Source organism: Bos indicus x Bos taurus, chromosome 1 (genome assembly GCF_003369695.1).
Source record: "Bos indicus x Bos taurus breed Angus x Brahman F1 hybrid chromosome 1, Bos_hybrid_MaternalHap_v2.0, whole genome shotgun sequence".
Taxonomy (NCBI): Eukaryota; Metazoa; Chordata; class Mammalia; order Artiodactyla; family Bovidae; genus Bos; species Bos indicus x Bos taurus.
In genome coordinates, this window is record NC_040076.1 from 131,709,496 (window position 1) to 131,736,130 (window position 26,635).

Genomic DNA, 26,635 nt, shown 5'->3' on the forward strand with positions numbered 1-26,635 from the left:
AGGGCATACAACCCACTCCAGTATTCTTGCCTGGAGAATCCCCATGTACAGTGGAGCTGGACAGTCCATGGGGTCGCAAAAAGTCAGACACAACTAACACTTACTTCAACTTCTATTCTTCTAGAGTGTTTTCTTCTTGCTACTACCCTCTAATTTTCAAGAGCTTTTTTTTTTTTTTTTGCTCTGATTGCTCCAAATTCTTTTTTTCTATTTGTTTTGGTCTCCTGTATTAAAAAAGCTTTTCTCATTAACCCGGTGATCCTTGATTTGCTCATATTTAAAAGCTGGCCCCTAAAACTGACTGTGTATAATTTAAAAGAGTTTTTCTTCTTGGTTGTACCGATACCGAGAATCATCCTCTAAGTCAGCGGTCCCCAGCCTTTTTAGCACCAGGGGCTGGTTTCATGGAAGACTACTTTTCCATGGATCAGGTATAGTTTCAGGATTATTTAAATGCATTACATTTATTGTGCACTTTATTCCTATTATTATTGCATCAGCTTCACCTCAAATCATCAAGCATTAGATCCTGGAGGCTTGGGAACCCTGCTCTAAGTTCCTACTTGACTGTCAAGATTCTAGGCCCCAAGAGAAGAGACTTAAATAAGGTTCTAACATTGAGCACATTTATGTAATCCAAGTGTTCTCTGTAGGATACCTGGTCTTCAATTATATCTACTATCTATCCCTCTCTCAGAGACACTGCATTTTATCCACTGTAGAGGATAAACCTTCAGTCTTCTGCTGAGGTAGTAAAGAGGGGAGTCACTTAGCTATACAAATTGACAAAAATATCTAGGCTCATGCTGCTTTTTTTTTTTAAATAAGAGCTTACTGAGATATAACTCAAACACTATATAAGTGATCAATTTAGAGCATACATTTCAATGATTTTAGTACATTCAGTTGTGTTACCATCAATATTTTAGAACATTTTCATTACACCAAAAAGAAATCTGTACCCTTGAGCAGCCATTTCCCATCTCCCTCTTATCTCCCCAATTCCCAGACCTAGGCCACCACTAATTTACTCCATATCTCTATAGATTTGTATTTTCAAGACATTTCATAGAAAATAGAATCACATAATATGTGGTCTTTTGTGACTGGCTTCTCTCACATAAACATATTGTTAAGGTTCATTCATGCTACAACATGTATGAGTCCCTCACTATTTTTATTCTAATATGCATTTTATTTACCATTTATCAGGTAATGGATACTTGGGCTGTTTCTAATTTTTTGGCTATTACAATTGACTGAGCTGACTCCTTAAACAGGCTTTCAAACAATCCTATTTTTAGCACCACTCTAGGGTGCTTCTTCCACAACAATACCTGATGCTGCAAATTCCTGAGCCTGAGGATTCTTTTCCATTTTTCCCACTTCAGAACTGAACATTTTGAAGTCTACTAAGATGTTTCTTAGACCAACCTAGACAGCATATTAAAAAGCAGAGACGTTACTTTGTCAACAAAGGTCTGTCTAGTCGAGGCTATGGTTTTTCCAGTAGTCACGTATGGATGTGAGGGTTGGACTATAAAAAGAAATCCAAGCGCCGAAGAATTGATGCTTTTGAACTGTGGTGTTGGAGAAGACTCTTGACAGTCCCTTGGACTGCAAGGAGATCCAACCAGTCCATCCTAAAGGAGATCAGTCCTGGGTGTTCATTGGAAGGACTGATGTTGAAGCTGAAACTCCAATACTTTGGACACCTGATGTAAAGAGATGACTCATTTGAAAAGACCCTGATGCTGGGAAAGATTGAAGGCAGGAGAAGAAGCAAACGACAGAAGATGAGATGGTTGGATGGCATCACTGACTCAATGGACATGGGTTTGGGTGAACTCCAGGAGTTGGTGATGGACAGGGAGGCCTGGCGTGCTGCGGTTCATGGGGTCACAAAGAGTTAGACACGACTGAGTGACTGAACTGAAGATGTTTCTATCAGTCTGTTGCTTTCCAGCTTCCAAATTTCACTGTTTCTTCCATTTTCTTTACCTGTACAGTTCAAATCTATAAAAAAAAAATTCTATATGATAATCTTGGTAGGCTTTGGAGGGGAGTAAAAATTAATGTATCTTTCACTCATTCATCTTTACACAGAAGTCTTTTGTATAATAATCTAAGAGTATGTAGTTGTTCTATTAATAATAATTATTAATAGTATTCTACTATTAATAATTACTAAAGTTACACTCAGTTCAGTTGCTCAGTCGCTCAGTTATGTCCAACTCTTTGTGACCCCATGGACTATATATAGTCCATGGAATTCTCCAGGCCAGAATACTGGAGTGGGTAGCTTTTCCCTTCTCCAGGGGATCTTCCCAACACACGTAAAGTTACGCTAAAATATCCCAAATTATATTTGTAGATTTGTCTCCTTTTTAGTTCTGCCAGTTTTTTATCTGCCAGGTTGGCAAAAATTAGAATAACAATGCAAAGACAAGGAACACTTTGTTGGTAAATAGATAAATAGGTATTTTTTTCTGAATAGTACTTTGGCAACCATTATCAACACTCAAAACCTCTGTATCTTTGAACCTTGGTATTTTACACCTAGAAACTGATTCTAAAGCTCTTAATGTGCACCAAACATTGCTTAGCAGTTAAGAGGACGCATGAATTATCATATAAGTTCAGTTCAGTTCAGTCACTCAGTCGTGTCCAACTCTTTGTGATCCCATGAACTGCAGCATGCCAGGCCTCCCTGATCATCACCAACTCCTGGAGTTTACTCAAACTTATGTCCATTGAGTCAGTGATGCCATCCAACCATCTCATCCTCTGTCGTCCCCCTCTCCTCCTGCCTTCAACCTTTCCCAGCATCAGGGTCGTTTCCAATGAGTCAGTTCTGCACATCAGGTGGCCAAAGTACTGGAGTTTCAGCTTCAGCATCAGTCCTTCCAATGAATAATCAGGACTGATCTCCTTCAGAATGGACTGGTTGGATATCCTTGCAGTCCAAGGGACTGTCAAGAGTCTTCTCCAACACCACAGTTCAAAAGCATCAATTCTTCAGGACTCGGCTTTCTTTATAGTCCAACTCTCACATCCATACGTGACCGCTAGAAAAACCATAGCTTTGACTAGAAAGATCTTTGTTGGCAAAGTAATATTTCTGCTTTTTAACATGCTGTCTAGGTTGGTCATAACTGTTCTTCCAAGGAGTAAACGTCTTTTAACTTCACGGCTGCAGTCATGATCTGCAGTGATTTTGGAGCCCCAAAAAATGAAGTCTGCCACTGTTTCCCCATCTATTTGCCATGAAGTGATGGGACCAGATGCCATGATCTTAAGTTTTCTGAATGTTGAGTTTTAAGCCAACTTTATCATGTAAACTTTATAATAAACTTCTGAAGAATAAGCTTAAAAAAAGGCTTAAGCCCAAACAAATAGTGATGAAGTCTACCTATACTGGAATTTAAGTTGCCTGACTTTAGAATCTTTAAACTTATATATACTGACTCAGGGCCTCCCTGATAGCTCAGTTGGTAAAGAATCCGCCTGCAAGGCAGGAGACCCTGGTTCAATTCCTGGGTCGGGAAGATCTGCTGGACAAGGGATAGGCTACCCACTCCGGTATTCTGGGGCTTCCCTTGTGGCTCAGCTGGTAAAGAATCTGCCTGCAATGCAGGAGACCTGGGTTTGATCCATGGGTTGGGAAGATCCCCTGGAGAAGGGAAAGGCTACCCAGTCCAGTATTCTGGCCTGGAGAATTCCATGGACTATACAGTCCATGGGGTCGCAAAGAGTCAGACACGAACAACTGAGTGACTTTCACTTTCATTCTGACTTAAAAGGATGTTTATAAAAGACAAGTTAGAAAACAAGATGTAGCATGTGATCCTATTTTTAAGTTAGCATGAGTTTATACATTCATAGAAACAACTCTGGAATAAACATATCAAAAAATAACAGAGACTTCCCTAGCAGTCCAGTGGTTAAGATTCCATGTTCCCAGAGCGGGGGACATGGGTTTGATCCCTGATCAGGGAACCAAGACGCCACATGCCACATGGTGCAGCCAAAACAAGAAAAACACATAAACACTAAAGACAGTTATCATTTAGAGGAAAGAAAAGATCATTATACAGAAACCTGTGATGAGACTGCTCACACAATTAAGACTAAACATAACTTAGTTTTTCAGCAGCTAGGACTTAAAGGATAAGACATTTATTTCCTATAACAATGTAATTCCTGTTTCTCCCATTCTGCCACATGGCTTACATTAATTCTCTCATTTCTGACTGATATCAGGTGGAAAAATACAAGCGCACACACACACATATAGACATATACTACTGCTGGAACAGCTTCCTGTCTAGAGCCGATTTATTCTGCCAATTATGGTTTACTGACTACAGAGAGCAGTTGAAAGTGGCTCATTTAAAATATGACTTGGGCCTGCTCTTAATACAACTGTCACTCTGCTGTTTTCCAAAGTATATGCACTCATGTTCTGCACTTAGGTGACAAGACAAAGAACAATGCACACATACACGCGTTATGTGTTGTGGTTTATTTCTTCAATATTTTGTGTCTTTTTGAGATTTTAAATTAAAAATATCTCGTATCTCTGAACAGAGTATATCCTACCGATTCTTAGTCATAATTTCCATGTTATGCACTAGACTAAATTAAAACAAAGAGCTTCAGGAAGTTCCAAGATTGTAAACTTAAACCTGAGTAGGACTAAAAGTAGTTATAGTCCAGAAGCTTTATTAAAGGAAATCAAAACCAATAGAACAAGAGCAAGGTACACACTTCTTCTGTAAATGGCCAAATAGCAAACGTTTTAGTCTTTATGGGCCACACATAGTCTCTATTACATATTCTTCTCTTTTTTACAACCCTTTAAAAATGTAGTATCATTCAGACTGGCTGGCTTCCCCACTCTCACCAGAATTAAAGACTGGCATGTACTCTTGCCTAGAAAATCCCATGGACGGAGGAGGCTGGTGGGCTGCAGTCAATGGGGTCGCTACGAGTTGGACACGACTGGACTGAGCGACTTCACTTACACTTTTCACTTTCATGCACTGGAGAAGGAAATAGCAACCCACTCCAGCGTTCTTGCCTGGAGAATCCCAGGGAAGGGGCATCCTGGTGGGTTGCCGTCTATGGGGTTGCACCGAGCAGGACACGACTGAAGAGACTTAGTAGTAGCAGCATACCCTACCAAAAGTAGAGGATTGAGAAATCCAGCCCCTCACACCAAAAAAAACTGGCAGCCAAATTTTCAGCACTGGAGCAGATTTTCGTTTTCCTTCACAAACCTGACCCAAGAGGAAAACACCTCCTGGACATCAATCAGGGTTTTCTTTAAAAATGGCTCCCTTAGGCCACCATCAAGTCTTTAAGTCCCCATCAATTCAGACTTTCACTCTCTAGATAACATCCAAGGATTACTGACACTTAAGTAAGCCTCCAAATGAAAAGCTGGAAACCAATTTAGAAGCAAAGAGGCTGTAAAAAGAAAAAAAAGTTTTGTTTTTTTTTTAATTATACTCAGAAATTAAAGACAAGGCATCCATGACACAAACACAAGATGTGCTCTATAAAAGAGAAATTTTAAGAGAAAAACAACTCTTGGAAAATCAAAATCTTCACAACAAAAAAAGGAAAATTCAACACCAGGCTTAGGAAATAAACTTAACAGAGTCCCAGATAAAATAGAGCAAAAAGACTAGGAGGTGAAAAGAAAAAGAAAAAGAAAGTATTAGAGGACTAGTCTAAGAGATCCAAACAAATAACAGAAGTTTCATAGAGAGAGGAGATACAAACAGGAGAAGAGGAAACCACTGTTATGAACTGAATTGTGTCCTGTCAAAATTCGTACGTTGAAGCCCTAGCCCCCAACGAGACTGCATCTGGAAATACAACCTTTGGTTAAAAGAGGTCATAAGGGTGGGGCCCTAATCCAACAGGACTGGTATCCTCCTAAGAGGAGGAAAGATACAGTTCTCTCCACAGAAGGCCCTGTAAGGACACAGTGAAAAGGCAGCTGTCTACAAACCAAGAAGCAAACTCATCAGAAACCAATCCCAGTGGCACCTTGATCTCCAGCCTCCAGAACTGTGAGAAAATTAGTACCGTTATTTAAAACAAATAGTCTGTGGTATTTTGTTATGGCAGTCCTAGGCAATTAATCTAACCATCAATTAAGAAATTAAAGAAAAATTACCAGAACTGATGAACATAATTTGGTAGATTTGGAGGGCACAATGAATAACATCTAGGGAAATACACAAAACTAGATGTATTTCATGGAAGTATGCCAAGTCACAGTCTCATGAAATTAAAAAAACTCCAAAATGGCCAAAAGCATTAGGATCAGAAATCAGAATGTCTTCAGAATTCCTAAAACTCTTATAAACTAGAAAACAACAGAGAGATGCCTTCAGAATTTCTAAGGGAAATTATTTCCAATCTACAATACATTACTCAACCAACCAAATCAGTGGGAAGACCTACATAAATAAATGAAGGAGGGGTTATTAATACAGATCTCAACTTTTCACAGGAATCTACTGTGCAATATAACCCATCAAAATGAGTGGGGTCAAACCAATAAAAAAAATTATGATTCACAGAAAATAAGAAATTTAAGGCAAAGGGAATAGTTTTATGGTAATGGGGGAAATTCCAGGAAACTACTATAGACCAGCTAAAGAACTAGTTTGATCAAGTGCAAAAACTGGTAGACAAAAATAGAGCAATTCTACTCCCACATATATACACACACACACACACACTCAAAAGAAATAAGGGTGTATGTCCACTAAAAGAGTTTTAAGTAAATGTTCACAGCTGCTTTATTCATAACTGCTTTAAAAAAATGTAAATAAGTATTCATTAATGGTGATTTTTTTCCCCATATTTATTCATCCGACAAAATACAGTCATCAGTGAATAAGACCAACTACTTCTGCACCCAGCATCATGAGTGAATCCACAAACAAAAAGTTAAGTATAAGCAGCCACAAAAGAGTATATACAGTATGGTTCCACTTACATTAAGTTCAAGAACAGGTAAAAATAATCTATGGTAATACAGGTGAAAACAGTGATTACTTTGGGAGGCAAGAGGCACAGATTGGGAGGAAGCAGGAGAAAGCGTTCTGGAGCACTGGGAATGTTCTATACTTCGACCGGGGTGATGGTAATATGATGCCTACAAATGGAAAAATTCATTATGGATACACTGAAATTTGGGCACCTTATAATTTAAAAAAATGTAACAATACTGTCTCTAAACAAGTTTTTAAAGAAATCAATGGACTTTTCAAATGGATCCCACAACAGGAACTAATCAAAAGGAAAATTTTCTAAGGCCTTATACACAAAGATCTTTATTTCAAAGTTATTTATAATAGGTAAAAAAAAAAAAAAATAGGAATAACACTAAAAAAACGAGTGCCATGCAAACTCTAGATTTCTCTGGCATAGGAGAGAAATTATTTGATGTGTTTTTATTACTAGCAGCCAAACTTAATACTTATTACCCTAAGGAAGCTATCTGCCAGACAGGTTCACAGGCTACAAGGCAAAAAGGAGCTTGACTATTCGAGCAGCCTAAAGGAAAAAGATAACGACAAGAGATGCAGATAGAAGCTGGCAAAAGCTAAATTATGGAAAGTTTCACAGGGCTTTCTAAGAACATGTGGAAAGAAAAATGAGGAAAAAAAACCTGACTTCCCAGGCAGCAAATTGAGAGGTGGTACAGAAGTGTTCCTAAAATGTACCTATACTGTATCTGGAAGTGATCATGCATTTCCAAAAACTTTTCCAATGCGTTGTTTAATTAATAAACTGTTTTCATAATATACCTGGAATAGGCATGAAGTACAAGGAATATTAAATTCTTTGTTCTATTTATTATCTGAACTGATCTAAGTGCAACATGATTTTGAAGCATGTACTGAGACTTTTGGAAGGCTGGTTCACCAAGAAAAAAAAAAACCTTTCTAGATGCATTCATTTTTTAAAAACATTTCCCCAAGCCATAACCTCACTGCTTTATTCAACTGGTCTGTTTGAACAGAAATTACTCACAGCACATTTATCCAATTTAGCACTCCTTAAGTACAATTTCAGGAATAAAGAACAAGAGAATCAGTGTTTCAACAGTTTATTTTAGCAGATAATTTATTTAAACAAATAAAAATAAGCCATTCACAAACAACCAAAAAATAAAACAAAAATAGCTTCTAATTTGTTTCAGGCCAAAAATGTCAAGCATACTCTCCTTAGATATTTCACCTAATTTATCTATGCTACTTGTCTTGTGACATAAATATTAAGAAAAATACCGAAGAAACTCTCTGCGGCTGTTTTTAACAGAAATTTTAGAGTTGGGGGAGGGGCAGAGTGTGAAGAACAAACATACAAAAGCTCTCCAACTTTCCAAGTGGAACAAATGATTTTCAGAATGTTCTGCTCAATAAACAAATTGCTCAATAATCTGGTTCTTGACAGAACAAAATGAAAAAATAGCAAAAGTGTTCCTGTTCTATCAAAAAGAGCATTTAGTTAGATCAATACACTCAGATGCCTTACAAGTAATACATCGTTCACATTTACTTTCAAGGCTCCCAAAGAGTTTCTCTTTTTCAAGAGATTCAAACTAAAATCCAACAGTAAAACTTGTAAGAGATTCACTTTTAATGGGTCATAGGACTCAACAGTGGACACACCAATATTATTTTAGTTAATGCTGTTACCATACCCAACAAGCTAGAGAAAGACTTCATGTAGACTTTAAATCACTGTTTCAATGATCCAAACAAGTCAGGTCATAAAGGTTCCCCTCCCCTCATACAGAAGTTCTGAATCTAATTAATACACAAAATGCAAAGTCATGTGAAGCAAACAATACAAAATGACACTGCAAGAGATGAAAAGAAGTATAGTTTCATAAGAATAAACACAGTTGTTTTTTTTTTTTTTAATATAGAGAACTTGAGTTAGGAAACCAAGTAGGAAATTAAGGTTTAAGTCAGCTCTGCCAGGGTCACTAGGTGAATTTCAGTCAACTTAGTCTGTATGGATTACATTTTCCCTATGTATAAAATGGAAGGATGGATTCCAACATTCCCACAATATTGTTCCATAGTATTACAATACAAGTCCACATATTAAAAACCAAACAAATGATAAAACAGGGCTGTGGGTTCAAAGGAAAGCAACAACACAGAGAACAGAAAGATCTAGAAGGCTGTGCGCAAGGACCAAATATGAAATGTCAACAAAATCTGACTTTACTTGCCACTTAATTTAAGGAGGAAAATTTCTTTTAAAAAATACTAGCAATGGCAACCCACTCCAGTGTTCTTGCCAGGAGAATCCCAGGGACGGGGGAGCCTGGTGGGCTGCCGTCTAAGGGGTCGCACAGAGTCAGACACGACTGAAGTGACTTAGCAGCAGCAATAAATAGGCAGTCAAAGTGTCAACAGACATGAAGGCAGAAAAATACACAATCTAGATAAGAACAAGAGATTGGTTTGTGTTCGGATGGACAGCTCCTATAGAGAATTACTGTTATCATCAGAAAAAACAGGTTTTGAGCAGACTGTTAGAAGGCTGGGAATTCTGAACTATACCCTCAATAACAGGGAACTAATGCTGGTTTAACAGTGAGGGCGGGTGGAAGCACTATTTTAGAACAAGGCAGAAGCCAGAACATACAAAGCAGGGAGAAAAGAGGCAGAAAATCCGGTTAAAAGCTACTGGGGGAAAAAAGAAACGAGTGGTTAGAACAGCTATCTGAAAGAAATTTCAGAAAATGGCTGACAAAAATTGGGCAATGTTATGTGGTGAGAGGAAGTCTAAGATAAAACCAGGGCTTATGCCTGGGTAGTTTAAGGCATGATACATATCACCAAAACAATGTCAGCATATGGAATCAGTTTTGAAGGAAGACTATAAATTATATCTTTCAAATAAAGTGAGGAACAGACAGAATTGTTGCCTTATTAAATAATCTTTGAATGTCATTTCTGGCCCTGTCAGTTGTCTTCCTAAAACAGCACAGCAAAGTATTGACAGAGAATTTGTTAAATGCTTAGTGATTTCAAGAGTTTCCTCCAATTCTACTTATTGACTAAATAAGAAAATCATTTAGTCTTCTGGTGTAGGCAGAAAAATATCTGATATTTTTCCATATTACAAAGGGAAATAAATTGTAAAAATTGTTAAACTATAAAAGAATAAAATAGACAGGATATGGATTTATTAAGTCTTCCTGACAAGTGATTTCTAACAACATTTGCATCAAATCTACCTTGAGTTTTGGCAGGGAAGTTCTCAAAGGTGCAAAAATCCAGTGGCCTACAATATATTTCAATATCTAACAAAACCTACCATGTATGTTTCAAGTTTTATTTTCAAGGACCTGAAAGCACTAGTAAAATCTAGACTAAATATTCAGAAAAACAAACACACAAGTTTAAAATGTAACATGAAAAAGCACAGCTGAGAAATCTTGAACATTCTGCAAACTGTTCACAATTTTCCAAAGAAGAAGATGGTAAAGTTTGCCATGAAAATGAAATAAAACTATTAATCAACCAATTCGTAGTTCTCGAGTTTCTATTAAACTATGAGTGGGATACCTATTTAAGAACTGAACATTACTGACAATTACCAAACAGAACCTTCTCCTTGGATAATTTTCCCATTTACTCTGTAAAGTCCCTGAAGGTTGAGACACAGCGCTTTCCATCTGCTTAATAAACTGTATGGTTGGTCTTTCTTACATCTACCAAAATAAGATTTTTAAAATGAATACCTCTTGCAACACTTACTCGTCCTGACTGGACAGTGAGTTTTTTTTGCTCACCACCCAAGATAGGGATAGAAATTTCTCCTTCAACTCATCCTTTCCTAACTCCCATGGTTTCTTGCCAAAGTTAACGGGCAGAATTATTTTTAAGTAACTAGTTCATTAGTGTGACACTAAACTGGGCGTCTAAAAAGTAAGGGTTCTCAGTCCCGCACAAAATTCAGCTTCCCGAGCTTCTAATGGCAAACTTTTGTGGATACACATAAGAAAGGTTACAAAAATCAACTATCAAGATACATTTTTTTCTCCCGGATATATTACAACTCAAGTCAAAAGCTTACAGCCCAAGTAACTCACGTACGAATCCATAATATTAAAATAACCCAGATTTCCCGACGAGGGAAACGGCAGGGGGCTGGGTGGGGGGGAGGGGCGGGAGGCGCATCCCGAGGATGTCCATCCTGCGCACCCGGAACGGCTCCCTCCCACTCCTAGAGGTAAGCGTCCCCACCACCACCACCACGTCCCTACCTCCGCGGCCTCGGAATGCGCCACAAAGCCGTCAGGACTTTTAGAGAGGAAAAGAAAGGAGAAGGGTGCACGCCACACACTCGACCTCCCAGTCTCCGGGGGCGGCCGGCCGCAGCGGTCACCCGGACCCGACGCTCCAGAGAGGGACAGGAAGGTGGTAGGACTACGCCGCACAGGGCAGTGGCCGGAGGGTCGCGCAAAGCCGCGAGGCAAAAAGCCCAGGCCCGACCAAGCGGCCTCCCCGCCCCCTCCGGCTTAGCTCCGGGCCGGCAGACGGCGCCCCGGGAGCTAACTTCAGCAGGGAAGAGGAAGCACCGCGAGTAACGGGCTATGTGGATTCCCCGGACGAGAAAAGCCTGTCTTTGCGTCTGCCTGCAGGCAGGACCGTCTCACCTCCCCTCTGCCGAGCCCGGGCGGCGCCAGCTCACTTGAGGAGGGCAGGGACGCCGCCACGGCCGCCGCGATGGCCGTTACGGCACGAGGCCTCCGCTCTGCCGCCGCGTAGCTCTGGGGAGAGGGGCGGGGCGCGCGCGGCGGGAGGGCGGGGCTGCAGCGCCGACTGGTCGCGAGGCCCTGGGCGGACCCGCGCGGACAGGAAACCCACCTTCCTGCCCAATATGATAGGTTCAGTCTTCCCCTTCCCTCCTATCACTGACGCGAGGGCGGTCTTCGCCGCTCTGGGATTGGGCGAGCCCGCCTGTCAATCAATTGCTGTGCTGGGTGTAGCGCTGAGGCTGCTCCGCGGAGGAGTGAGAGAGACAAGCGCCCTGCCTGCGTCTGGGTATTGTTGCTTCTGTGTCTCTGGCTGATTATTCTGGGACCTTCCTCCTCAGCGCCACGGGAGATTCCACAGCAAAATTGACTGCTTTCCGAGTTAAGCCCCAACTGCTCTGGGAGCTTCCTTCTGGTTTCTGCACCTGAAGAAGGTCTTACCAGCAGAAAGTTCTTAGGGATGGGGAAAGAAAATGAAAAGCAAACAAAAAGGCCTGAACGTAAAGTCCTGGGAGAAAAATGTAAGACGTGTCCTTAACTTGAACCGCAAATGAAAATAAGCTGAGTCTGAGGGCCTTCGAAGCGCCCTGGTGCGTGGATAGCTTCCATTCTTGGCTGCGGTAGCTTTGCTGTGAGGACAGTAACTTTTGGTGACAGGTCTGTCCTTTCTTAGCGGCCCAGCCCCAGACACCTGCCATCAGTAAGTCGGTTCTCTCCACGCCGGAGCTTCAGACCCCATCACCTGCCTCTTCCTCCCCAGCCATCTCTGTGGCTCTGCTTAGGCGTTTCCCGCCCAGGGAAGCTTGCAAAGTGCACAGGTGTTTTCCCCATCCAGCTGCTGAAAGAGCCAGACTTTTTGCGACTCCATGGATCTGAAGCCCGCCAGGCTCCTCTCTCCATGGAATTTGCCAGGCAAAAATCCTGGAGCCTTTTGCCATTTCCTAGGGATCCAGCCAGAGTCTCCTGCACTGGCAAGGGGATTCTTTACCACCTGGGAAGACCTCCCTACCCTACCGGGATTGTAAACTCAAATCAGGGCAGCAACTCCATCTATATCCTGTAATTAGGATCTAAAGTCAATAATGTAAGTGGATTTTGGATTTATTCTAAGGATCTAAATACCTTTGTATATTTTATCATGGCTGCTATGGACTGAATTGTGTCCCCTCTCAAAATTCCTGTGTTGAAATGAAGCTCTAACTCCCCAATGTGACTGTATTTGGAGACAAGGCCTTTCAGGGATAATTTAGGTTAACTGAGGTGCTAAGAGTGGAGCCCTAATCCTATAGAATTAGTGTCCTTTATAAGAACTGACTGCAGAGACGTAGACACTGTCTTGCTGTCTGTCCTCACAACTGGAAGACACAGTGAGAAGGCAGCCATGTGCAAACCAGGAAGAGAGCGTTCACCAGAAACTAACCAAACTGGCATACTGGACGTGGGACTTCCAATCTCCAAAACTGTGAGAAGTTTAATTTTTGTTGTTTAAGCCACCCAGTCTATGGCATTTTGTTATAGCAGCCCAATAGTTTTATTTGTTGATACATCTTATAAAGTTTATGGATTGAGATATTTCATTCATTTTTGAAGCTGTATAAACCCATTGTCAAGAGGTTGAAACTATTTCTCCAAAATAGTTTCACACAACAAACTATTAGGTACACCTGGCTCAGTTCAACTTTAGTTTTTTAACATGTGATGTGAGTAGGGGAATGTGAATACAAATATAACAGGTAAAATAGTCCTTGCTATCAGGTAGCTTAGACCACTTCCATAAATGGGGAAAATAAACCCAGAAAAAAAATACGCTGAAGTCGTTTAACTTTAGATTTTATTTTGTAAGGGATTATGTATTTTGAATGGGTCAGTGATCCAAACAGACTGTGAGATTTTGATCCAGATTTCTTAACTACTGTGTGCCATCTGTTTAAGTAATAGAAGAAGTAAGGGAGAGAACTTTTTCATAGAAGGATTTTAGTTTCCTGTAAATACGTGTTTTCCTTTTAACTTTTCTTTAAATGTTCCCTTATCACCCTATTCTTACCAGAAACTCTTAAGAAAGAAAGAAAAACTAAAAAAATACAATAAAAAGAGAAGGAATTGAATAAAAATAAGGAAACAGCAATGAGAGGAAAGCATTGGGGTAGATAGACAGGAAGTCATGTATGGAATTGCTCTATAGTGTACTTAGAAGTATGGAGCCCATGTTTGTAAGGGGTGGGTGTTGTCCCAGAGACCTTTCACACTGTCTCCTCTACTTCCAAATAGAAACATGTGCTTGACTTCTTCTTCCTCTCTTTTAGCGGAACTCAAACCAAAAATGGGAATCAACCCTGCTAATTAGTTCTGAGTGGACTAGCCAGAATCAGGCAACAACATTTAGGTCAAAACTTATGACCTATGGACTAGAAATGGGGTTTCAGATAAAGGTAGCTAATCAATCTAGGATAAGAACATATAGGTAGTTCACTTCATTCATCCCCAAGGAAAGAATTTGGGAAGACAAGGAAAGGGAAAATGAGCCTCCGTGTCGCAAGACTTTTCCCAGGAAACTATTGAGGACTTGTAGAAATGATTAGAGAGAATGATCTGGTTTAATATCACTGTAAGGACTACATAGGGCAAAACAAACAAAAACAAAATCCTACCTACTAAATCAGTAAGAAGTCACTAATCACAGTCTTGACTATGAAGTGTTGAAATTAGTGAACCCTGGTAGCTAAATTCACTTTCTGGGTTGAGTAGTATTACTCTTTTATGGGAATTAATTAAACAAAAATTTATTGGGTTCACTCTGTGTTAAGCACTACAATACATACCAGAGATCTAAAAATCAGTCTTAAAGGAGCTCCATCCAATGTCAGAGAATGACATTTAAACTGATATTTATTATTTGTATAGTAAATGCAGCAATAGATGTCTACAGGGAGACATTAAGCCACAATGCGAGGGGAGGTGTGTGTGTGATTAGGCTAGTCAAGGTAAATAAGTAGGCAAAGAAGAGAAGGGCTTTTCACATAGAGAGGCCTTCATAAAAATATTTCTTTTAGTTTTTTAAAAAAGGAAGTATGCAACAGCAGAATATTGCTAGAGCAAAAGATGACAAAGTGTAAGCAAGAGTGGGTTATGCAAGTTAAGGGCCTTTGTTTTTATACTATAGGCAATGAGAAGCCATCAAAGGGTTTTCTTAACAGCACTTTAAACTGTCATTCTGTTGCTTTCTGGCCTCCACTGTTTCTGATGAGAAGCTGGCTGTAATTCTTATCATTGTTTTTCTGTAGGTTAGGCTGCTTTTAAGATTTGTTTCTTTATCTTAGTTTATCAGCAGTTACACTATGTTTCTAGGTGTGATTTTCTCTGTATTTATGCTGCTGGGGGGGGTTCACTTATTTCCCTGGATGTGTGGATTGCTGATTATTGTATCTTTTTATTGAATCTGGAAGACTCTTGGCCAGCATTTCTTCAAGTATTTTTTTCTGCCTGTTCTCTCTTTCTCTGACTACACTTAAATTTATGCTAAATTTCTTATTCCTTAGTACAGGTCATTCCAAGATCTGTTCATTTTTTTCAAATCTTTTTGTTTCTTTGCTTCAATTTGCATAATTTCTATTGAGAGCCAGTAATTCCTGGAAAATCTGAATGTTAACATTTTCCCAAAAACACAAACACCCTACAAATGGCTTTGGGTTCCTTTGGGTTATTGTCCAAAGGCATGTTAGTCAAGAGAACAGAAATCAAGATATTACAACAGAGAACTTACCACTGGGTGTTGATGGACTGGAAAAGCAAAAAGGGAACACTGAAGTAGCCCAGATGTGGTAACTACAGAGAGCAGCTGTCACCTCTAACCTAGCAAGATACCAGCTGGCATAGGAAAAATGTAGTTTGCAGGGTCTGAGCCATAGCATCACATAGGAAAGTTATAGATGAGTGTATCTGAAGTTGCTGCTGCTGCTGCTGCTAAGTCGCTTCGGTCGTGTCCGACTCTGTCTGACCCCATAGACGGCAGCCCACCAGGCTCCTCCGTCCCTGGGATTCTCTAGGCAAGAACACTGGAGTGGGTTGCCATTTCCTTCTCCAATGCATGAAAGTGAAAAGTGAAAGTGAAGTCGCTCTGTCGTGTCTGACTCTTAGTGACCCCATGGACTGCAGCCTACCAGGCTCCTCCATCCGTGGGATTTTCCAGGCAAGAGTACTGGAGTGGGGTGCCATTGCCTTCTCCAATCAGAAGTTAAGATAGCTCAATAACAATAACTTAATAACCAGTAACATATCAACATTTGTTTGTACTAAATTAGTAAAAACTTCCCAGATTGGATCCAAATTAACGCTACCTTATGCAGTTTTACAGACTTTTAGCTCTTTTGAAAGGAGAAGGCAATGACACCTCACTCCAGTACTCTTGCCTGGAAAATCCCATGGGCAGAGGAGCCTAGTAGGCTGCAGACCGTGGGGTCAGTATCAGTCAGATAAGACTGAGCGACTTTGCTTTCACTTTTCACTTTCACGCGTTGGAGAAGGAAATGGCAACCCACTCCAGTGTTCTAGCCTGGAGAATCCCAGGGACACAGGAGCCTAGTGGGCTGCCGTCTATGGGGTCACAGAGAGTCGGACACGACTGAAGCGCCTTAGCAGCAGCAGCAGCTCTTTTGAAAAGAATCCAGTACACGAAGTTTTCAGTTTTCTGCTGTACAATGATCACCGTTAGTGTCTTTTCCAGGAGTAAGGAGTACCTTTGCTGCCCCTCACACATGTACTTGCTACAAAATCATAAACAAGGGCAGGTTTGGAAGAGACTGGCATAACTGAGGATGAGTAGACCCTCCTCACACCTCATGGTGTGAGCATTCAGTCTCACACCATACGGCACAAAAGGGCATAGACTAAGTAGAGCTTGCAGGAATCCATATTCTCCCTACCTCCATTTCCTACGCATTGCCTAATATGGCCAGAGCAAGGAGAAGACAGTTTCCTCTCCTAAGGTAGGATGACCACCATTGCCAGTGAAAAACCAACTCCTTTCCTTTGTTTCCTCTTTCTTGCCTCAACTCCAGCTACTTTACCCAGCCCAATCATCTCTAGTTCCCTAATGCAAACAGATGACAAAAACAGGGCTTGGTATTCAGCATTTCATCTTACAGAGTTCTGAATATTGAAGGATTTTTGTTGAACACTTATAGAACATTGGACATGAACATTTTTTCTAACTTCTTAATATTTAGGACTGCTGAATTTCCACTGGAAAGGAGTCATTTCTTCAAGTCTTATGTTCTTTAGTGCTAAAAGTTGACATTCTCTACCACCTTTTATTATTTATAATAAATAATAATTTTATAATAAAAATTACCTTTTATTGTTAACAGCAAAGAGACCAGATTCATGATATTCCACATAATTTAATATTTAGAAGACTAAATTTTTCTACATCTGCATATATTAATTCTATATAGCACTCTGTCAGTTATACAACACAAAAAACCATTTATGGGTGAACATTAAAATGGCAGTGTACCTATTAGTAACTGAACATTAACAAGGTAATAATCAAGTATTCATTTAATGGGAGAGTCTAGTATTTCCTGATAATCCTGCCTTCTTAAATTCCTCCAGTAAAGTTTATAGCCAGCAAGGACAAAAACACTAATCATAATGATTACCCCTCCAAAGACATCATAGACACTAGGAAATATATGTAACACTAGAAGCTGCAACACCATTGCTACCACAATCTCCAGATGTTGTACTGTGCTGACCAAAGCTGGATGGAATTTGTCTAAGGCATAATAAACTCCCAAGAAGGCTGCAGTAGAACAAATGCATATAGCAATTAGATAACTCCAGGTTTCTCCATCTAATGGGATGATGGGTTCTTGAAGAACAAACATAGTAGATATTCCCCAGACTGTCCCAGTCCAACCAAATGTAAACAGTGCAGTCCACATGCTGATCTTCTCCTTAATGGATCTGTATACTATCATGGAAAGAGCAGTGGTCAGTCCAGCCATCACAGTCATAGTGTACCCAAAGGCTTCTTTCCAGGCATTTAACAAAGAATCATCTTCATCAACAATGTTGGGGATCATGACAAGACAAACACCTACGATGCTGCAAACAACTGTAGCCATGTCAACACAAGCCATTTTCTCATCTACAAGTAAAAAAGCCAAAATGCCACTGAAGACGGTGGTTGTGGCTCTCCACATAGTGGTCCCGTTGCTAGGAGGAACTATTGAAAACGATGTATAAGCACAGGTGATAGAGATGACATTGCATACACCGTAAAAGAAAAGTCGCAGTCTGTATCCACTTGGTCCAAAGGGGGCTTCCTGGTAGTAACACACAACTAACACAGATAAGACCTGCAAAACAGAACGGATAAAAATCAGTTCTAGAGATGGAACTTTGGAACGATCGGAAACAAGCCTAGTGATAAGAGCTACACATCCATGAGCCAAAGCAGATCCAAACAGCACTATCCACATTTTTCTGGATTGAAAAATATTTTTTTCTGCAAAGCTCTGGAACTGTCCAATTTCATTGGTCACTGGGTCTTCTGTTGGAGGGCAGGTATCCATGGTTCCAAAGAAGGTTCTTCCTTTTCTTTTCATTTCACTGAGCAGGCCTTTCTTTGAATTTTCTTCCATAAAACTTCCATAGTCTTCATTGATTTCTTCATATTCACCATCCCCAGGCTGAGGATAATGAGACGTATATTTCACCATTACTGTGTTTGGATGTATTTTCACCCGTTTTTTAACTGGATATTTTTTGGAGGGAGAAGTATCCATTTCTCCAGGCAATCAATTCTATTTAAGAAGGAAAAAAAGACAAATGTACATGTTCATCAGTTGAATTATAGCTTTAAATTCCATTATAATCTCATGCATCAATTCAATAATAGAAAGCAGAGGTTGTAACAGGAGTTTTTTTTTTCCCTAAAGTAATAGGAAGAGATGATCTGACAATATGCCTTATCAGTATACAAGCTCCAATGAGATTGTCTACCCTTTTTTCACTCTCATCCTAAGCCAGCCCCAGTTTCTCATCATGATTATTCTTTGTCTCATTAAACTGGATTTCTCTAAATAATAACTGATTTTTTCCATTTTTTTCATTCCTACCTCTCTATCAACCCAATAAGATAAACACACAAAAAATAAATAACAAGGTAGATCAAACCTCTCCTTCTGATTGTGTCATTTGTCTATAAGTTATTAAGTCCAAATGTTTTTGTATAATCACTTCTGTATGATACAAAAACTAGTAGTATGAATTATTGTGACTTTTTAAACATTTATTCTGGATTCCCATGCATCTTCAGATATATGGAATACTGAAACTAGAAAATAAAATTTTCTTTTTGATTTTGTGACATTCATGCACTGTTGGTATATACAACTTTTCTGATGAGCAACTGGGCAATAGGTTTAAGATTCTAACTGAAACTACCCTTCAATTCAGCAATATCACATCTAGATTTTACCCTAAAGAGATGAACACAAGATGCTTTTTACCTTATGTGTTTTTTAAGAAAGGAAAAAATAAGAGTACATATTTATATTTGTTTATATAATATAAAAAGTACAACATTAAGGAATTATGGAAACATACAAAGGAAACTAATAATCATTGAGGTGGGACAGGAAATAATAGAAAGAAAACATTTTGTATACTTTTTAATATATTATTTGAATCATGATAATTGTTTAAATTTTTTTTTAAAGTTCATCTGGTATTGAGAAAAGAGAGCACATAAAAAGGTTGGGAAAATGTATGAATAGAAGACTTCATTGTAGCGCACCAGAATGACCCTCCATACTACACTATGCATCCGTTTAAAATAATAATGCCGATCTTTACTGATGTAGAAAGATGTCCATGTTGTATGAAGGATTTGCCATGGTGCTAGCATATAGTAAAATCTCAAAGAATATTAATAAATTCAGCTTCCTTTCACCTATAATTAACCCTTTTGAAACACTGGATGTCATCTACAATCTTATTCTTTCTTTGAGACCAGTATTTGTTCGTTCAGTTCTCTTTAGTTCTTTTCCCTCTCCCCAAGAACAATTTGCTATTTCCTTCCCAATGATTTCTTCCCCCCAAAACAAAAAAATTTAAAAAGGAAACCTTTTTATTTTTTGTCTTCATGACATATTTCCCTTGTTCATTGCCAAAAACTCATCAGTTCCAGGATCTTAAACCACAGTCCAGAAATCAAATCCCATTTTGTTCTTTAACACCATCTGGGTAAACCAACTGTTCCTATTTATTCATTTCTCTTCTAAATGACACTACCTTCAGTTGGAAGAGTCATTTTAAAAAACACCACCTGTGCCTCCAAGCCCTTCAGTTCCTGGCCTGGATCTCCAACTTGGAGTCCTTCATGCATAATGCTATTAAATTAATCTGGATGTTCTCTTTTTTTCAACTTTTATCAGGATATTTCCACTTTGAATGATTAGCTTTAGTCACAAACTGAATTAACAGTCTTGGTCTCCCAAATAGATTTTCTGTCCCTAAATTCCTCATTTATGTTTGAAATGCCACTATCTTTGTAATTCCCCAAGCTAGAAACCAAGGAACACTCAATTATTCTTTCTGCCATCACATTCCATTTGGTCATTTATTTTATTGTTTTTGTCTCTGAAATATTTCTCAGACTTTTCCTTTCTCCTCCAATTTATTTTAGCTTTTGAATCTGGATCAGATTTTTGCAAATTCCCATCTAGCATATTGCAACAGCATCCTAACTAGTCCCCTTGAATCCTAGTCCTTCTCTTCTAAAATCCAACTATATTATACTACTGTCACATTAATGCCTTTAAAAGATTCAAACAAAACAAAAAACTTCCCTCAAGCTTTTCCCATTCAAGAACATACACTATTTCCTACCAACTACCTCACCGAGTCTCAACTCCTCTGCCTAGCTCTCAAGATCCTGCCTAGCCTTGCCCCTATCAATACTTAGCTCCTTAACACAGAGACTTCACTCCAGTGTTCTCTCTGTCCTGACACCCCACATTACATGTTTCTCTTAAGTCTTTATTCCTACTAGTTTCCTCTCTGCTCCCACTTTATAAACTGCTCATCTTTTAAGAAGGCCCAGTCCAAATCCTGCCTTTTAGAAATACACCTTCCCTGACCACTCCACTTTTTTTTCTTCCTTATTTAACAGCTGCAATAGTTCTAATTTTTGTAATCTCATCCCTTTGTTATTTACTTGTCTCAACTCAGTGGAATTTTATCTGCAGTCATTGTACCCAAATTTGCTGTTAAATTGCCTTTCCTTGCTAGTCAGCAAGTATCTTTTTCTTTTTTTCAGCAAGTATCTTAATGACATCTCATAACTTCCTATTTGCTGAAAATTGTTAAAATTGTAGTTTATATCCATCAAAGCTTTTCCCTTCCCACTGTAGCCAGATTTCTAGTCCCAGGAGCGTGAATAGGGGAAGGACACATTCTGCTGTTTTACTGTTTCTGAGAGAAAGGAGCTAGGCTCCAGCTTCTCTGGTGTATTGGCAGAGGGAGGAAGAGAAAGGACACATATCTCAGACATTGGTTGCTGCTGTGTGATGGCTTTTGGATGTATAAACTTGGCTAGGCTGAACTACAGTCCCAAGTTACTTAATCTACCACTAATCTATGTGCTGCTATGAAGGTTTTTGTGGATGTGACAGAAGTCCCTAATCAGCTGACTCTAAGTTAATAAAAGAAAGACTATCCTGGGTGAAGTGAAGTGAAAGTCACTCAGTTGTGTCTGACTCTTTGCAACCCTATGGACTGTAGCCCATCAGGCTCCTCTGTCCATAGGATTTCCCAGGCAAGAATACTGGAGTGGGTTAACCTCTGACCTAAACAAGTAAGCTCTTTCAAAAAGAGATTAGGCTTTCCATGACCTCAGAAATTACAAATAGTTCATGCCATTAGGGTTCCAGCCTTCTCATGACCTTCCTTCCTTACTACCTGTGGACAAGAAGCTTTGGCCTGTTCTCATGGTTTCCAGCATGCTCCTGATCTTTGCTTTCTGATTGCCTGCCCTACAGACCACAGACTTCGTTATCCAGCCCTGACAATTAGCCAGTTCCTTACAATAAATATCCTACTGGTTCTGTGTCTCAGGTTGAACCCTGACTCTAATACACGGTGAAATTCTGTCTTGGATTGTTGTCTTTGTTTCTGTACTAACTCTAAAAGGCCACTGATAGTCTCTAGGTTGTAGACATCCAAATGCAGGTTATCTTGCATCAGTTACTTAGTCTCCCCAGTGCACAAAGCCCTGGTGTAGGCTGCTATGGGCCACAGGTTTTTGCTGTTTGGGTTCTCTTGCCTGTTGGGAAGTTCTCTTAGTGAGGCACCAACAGTATTCACTTGACCCCAGGAAAGTCATATATCCTTACCACTCCAGTGAGTATTATATCAGCTACTCACCACTGCCCCCTTCTCTCCAATCTTACTTCTCTTTGCTCGAGCAAGTAAAGAGCAAATTAAAATGTGCTGTCTAAGCAGACTTTCAGTTGGAGGAAGAAAGCATACCCAGTCATTGTAAATAATGATTTGATAACCTTCACCCTCTGGAGAAGGCAATGACACCCCACTCCAGTACTCTTGCCTGGAAAATCCCATGGACGGAGGAACCTGGTAGGCTGCAGTCTGTGGGGTCACACAGAGTCGGACATGACTGAAGCGACTTAGCAGCAGCAGCAACCTTCACCCTCAGTAGATTTTAAAGGGGAATATCCCTCTTCCCTCCCCATTAGGAAAAAGCACAACACTGTTCTTAGACCAAGGACCCATAACAGATATGACCCCTTTGACAGATTGTGTTTTCCAAACAGAGCCACCAATCTCATATCTCCTATACTACATATCTAGCTTTTTTTTTAAATGTGAGTTTGACATTATTAAATAGAGAAGTAGGGTCTATGCTCCTTCCCTTTAAAAGTAGCCCCACTTTTGTGACTATTTCACCAGTAGCGTATGGCAGAAGTGACTTGTTATTACTTCTGAGATTAAGTCATACATATAACTGTGCCTTCCTAGCTGCAGCACTTGTGCTTGGAGCTCTGAGCTAGCAGGTCAGTAGTCTGACTGCTCAGAAGCCACCATGCTGTGAATAAGCTCAAATGAGCCATGTAAAGAAACCACATGGAGAGGTCCTGAGACTGAACAGAGAGAAATTCCTGGTCAGCCCCCGGGTGCCCCAGCCCCTGCTGTTCCAAGTCCAGCCACTCATCTGACTTTAAGTATATACGAGACCCTGAGTCAGAATTGCCCTTCCAAGGTATTTCCAAATTCCTGATCTTAGAAACCATGACAGATAGTAAAATGAGTGTTGTCATTTTAAGCTACTAAAGCTTTGGAGTGACTTGTTACCTGCAATAGATAACTGGAACACCCTATTTCCTTTCCCAGGATTTTAAGGAATGGGAAGGAGGAATGGTCTTAATGATAATTTAAAGTCCTCTTATATTTGGACCAAGTTGATTGGCTTTTGAAGTCGGACATTTTGTCCCTTGTTGTGAGATCCTGGATTCTACTTCTGAGGTAAGAGGAAAGTTTTTTGTTTTGTTTTCAAATAAGTATAGTTGATTTACAATGTTTTAGTTTCTGGTGTACAGCAAAATAATTTCATTAGATATATGTATATACATATATATCCACATGTATATAACTGAATCACTTTGAGATATATATATATATGTATACATACATATATATGAATGAAGAAGAAAATTTTATTCAACATCCTGTTAAGCACAGATTAGTGTATTTAATCCTAGTCCAACTGCATATTTTAAAGTATTATTTGAACTGTGTCATCTATTTCATTTCTGTCACTGGATTAGTCTGTACCTGATATCTTCCAGGTATATCTCAACACCTTTAATATTATATTGTATCCCACTGATGCAGAAGTCAGTCTTATACTAAAGGGATACATAAAGATTTTGGGTGTTTTGTTTTTTTTGTCTGTACCATTCAACATGTGAGATCTTCCCTTACCAGGGATCGAACCTATGCCCCCTGCATTGGGAGCATGGAACCTTAACAACTGGACCACCAGGGAAGGCTCAAGATCTTATTCATTCTCTCTAATTTTCATTTAATTTCAGGCTTTGTGAGTATAATTCTTGAAGAGAATCTGGAATCCTGACTAGTACTTACATTTGTGCACATGTAAGTCATTCAACCTGTGAACATTTCAGTAAATAATAAGGCACCATGTCCCCAGCACCACTCCAGGCTCTATAAGTAGAAAGATAAATAAAACTAGTGGAAGAGAGAGCAAGCAAATCAAATTTAATATTTTTAGAAGTCAATAATGCAAGTAACTACTTCAATACAGGAAAGGGCACATACAAAAGGCATCTAAACCCAAACACGGAGGATCTTTGCAGATTTCCAGGTGGAAAGGATGCCTGAACTGGGACTTTAAGTATATGTAACCTACAAATAAAAAAAGAGCAGAAAGAGAAAAACCAAAATTTTTTTTCTAGAGATACAAAATTTAGGAGTCAAAAATGTTGATTTTGAGTTCTAGCTCTGCCACCAAATAGAGCAATAACTATGTCTATTTTAAAATAAAGAGTTTTAGATGATAATTGTTGGGATCTTTCAACTCACTTCAAAATCAGTTTGTCAGTTTAATGAGTTCACATATCTAGTATTTTGATATCCCTCCCATGAGGGATCACCATGTAATTCAATGATCGCAACTTTCTACTACCTGCTCTAAGTTATTCTGACCAATGTGCCAACTCAACTTCTCCTCCTCCTTTACAGAGATGAGGAATCTGAACTAATTTCATGGCTCCAGGGCCCCTGACTTTATATGGGGATATCCTCCTCCCAGGCAGAAATGTCCATTTCAGCTGCCTAAAGCAACTCCCCTGAGCAGAAGGAATGTGAAACAACAGGACCAGAAGACTAGCCTCCCCAGCTACAAACGTATCAACTTGAAATGCTGGGCATAAATGGATTAAAAGGATACATAGTTGGTATCTGCTTGAACAATGGGCACAATTCAAACCTGAAAGCAGTATTTGTATCCAAAAGAGGTCCTTTCCTATGCTACATCCCACAACATGAGGCCCAAGATCACTTCTGTCCTAAAGTTGAAAATATTAACATTGCATCCCTATCATTTTAGTGGGAATCCTTAGACATAACCCTTATGGTGCCTAAGGCAAATGGCACTTGGTAATAAGAACTTCTTTCTTTAGTTAGCAGACTAACCCCTAAAATAGTAAAAAGTCTTAGATATAAAGCTAGCTAGTGCAACTTGATTATAAGATAGTGATTTAAATGTAGGCATTGATGTGATATTTGACACTCATGAGTCAGACTGGCTTTGAACTAAATATTTATCAGAAACTGATAGGTTACTACCTTATACCTGAGAAGCCAAGTCCTGAGAAACCTTATTACCCTGGAACCCTTGGACAGTCTTGCCCCTGAATGAAAATAAAAAGACCATACCTAACTGGTCACCTGAAAGGGAAGACCCAACAACCATCTTTCTGGGATATTGTGAGATATCACGATATGCATAGGATCTGTGCTATTAAACATACCTTCTGAGACCTACTGAAAGAAGCCATTCTCCCTCCAAACTGATGAAAAAGGGGACCATATTCTGATGCTCCAAAGGCTGTGAGCATGAGTCTACTCATCCTTGTGCTGAACCCTGCCTAGCATAACCTTTAAAATCTCTCTTTAAATTCTCTCTCTTCTCCACTGCAACCCATGAGCATCATTTAATTCTGCTTGTATTTTATTAATACTCTTTGAGTCTATATCTTTTTGTAAAAGCCTACTGTTTTAGTGGGAAAAGAACCTCCTTTTAAGCTCCAACCTCTGGAACTAGAAAATTAGTTCTTAAACAAACTAACAAAGTAGGATTTGAAAGACAAGAATGATAAGTGAGAAATAACAGAGTAGAAAGTAAAGAACATGCCCTTTCTTAAATCAGTCACACTTAGGAAGTGAGGGATTTACCATGAAGAAGTAAATGTCTGCCCTTCTTAGAAGGTGTGATAATATTCACATTGTGTGTAAGTAGTAAATGATCAAAATGAAATAAGTCTATAAACAAATCATGAAACTGAACACTTTTATGAAGATGTAAATAAGGGGCTGCAAGAAAAGTTAATTGTATAAGATTTCAAATACTCAGATTATAAAAGAACCAACATAAGCAAATTCAACTAAAGGAGGGAAAAAGAAGATACATACAACCTAGGAATCTCCTATGATAAACCAACTGAATCTCTTGTTGTTGTGTCTAGTCACTAAATCCCATTCAACTCTTTCAAACCCCACAGACTGCAGCACACCAGGCTTTCCTGTCTTTCACTATCTCCTAGAGTTTGCTCAAACTCAAGTCCCTTGAGTCTGTGATGCCATCCAACCATCTCATCCTCTGTTGCCCCTTTCTCCTCCTTCCCTCAATCTTTCCCAGCATCAGGGTCTTTTCCATTGAGTTGACTCTTCACATCAAGTGGCCAAAGTATTGGAGTTTCAGCTTCAGCATCAGTATTGCCAATGAATATTCAGGACTGATTCCTTTAGGATTGACTGGTTAGTTCTCCTTGCTGTCCAAGGGACTCTCAAGAGCCTTCTGCAGCACCACAATTTGAAGGCATCAGTTCTTTGGCACTCAGCCTTCTTTATGGTCCAGTTCTCATATCCATACGTGACTACTGGAAAAACCATAACTTTGACTATACAGACCTTTGTTAGCAAAGTAATGTCTCTGTTTTTTAATACATTCTCTAGGTTTGCATAATTTTTCTTCCAGGGAACAAGATCTTTTAATTT

The 26,635-nt window shown here is 39.4% G+C and overlaps 2 protein-coding genes and 1 long non-coding RNA gene across 8 annotated transcripts in view; 1 reads left to right on the top strand and 2 right to left on the bottom strand.

Moving 5' to 3' along the window:
* NCK1 (NCK adaptor protein 1) overlaps window positions 1-11,832 on the bottom strand; it is an 81,275-nt gene extending 69,443 nt beyond the window's left edge. Inside the window, exon 1 of one of the 3 annotated variants that reach the window (XM_027545419.1) lies at window positions 11,714-11,832. The gene's annotated coding sequence lies outside the window, so the exon portion shown is untranslated. Of the gene's footprint in view, window positions 1-11,320; window positions 11,338-11,713 lie in introns of those variants that run through there. The other 2 variants (XM_027545422.1, XM_027545425.1) reach the window with 2 other exon arrangements.
* An 81-nt stretch (window positions 11,833-11,913) lies between these two features.
* Window positions 11,914-26,203, top strand: LOC113894786. The gene is made up of 4 exons (XR_003511656.1): window positions 11,914-12,896; window positions 23,228-23,359; window positions 23,929-23,992; window positions 24,599-26,203. It is a non-coding gene; the product is annotated as an uncharacterized LOC113894786 (long non-coding RNA).
* SLC35G2 (solute carrier family 35 member G2) overlaps window positions 17,189-26,635 on the bottom strand; it is a 36,313-nt gene continuing 26,866 nt past the window's right edge. For 3 of the 4 annotated variants that reach the window (XM_027545398.1, XM_027545410.1, XM_027545415.1), the window contains exon 2: window positions 17,189-18,618. In XM_027545398.1, coding sequence (XP_027401199.1) covers window positions 17,365-18,600 — 1,236 coding nt within the window. In that variant the 5' untranslated portion in view covers window positions 18,601-18,618 and the 3' untranslated portion in view covers window positions 17,189-17,364. Of the gene's footprint in view, window positions 18,619-23,980; window positions 24,062-26,635 lie in introns of all 4 variants that reach the window. The other variant, XM_027545405.1, reaches the window with a different exon arrangement.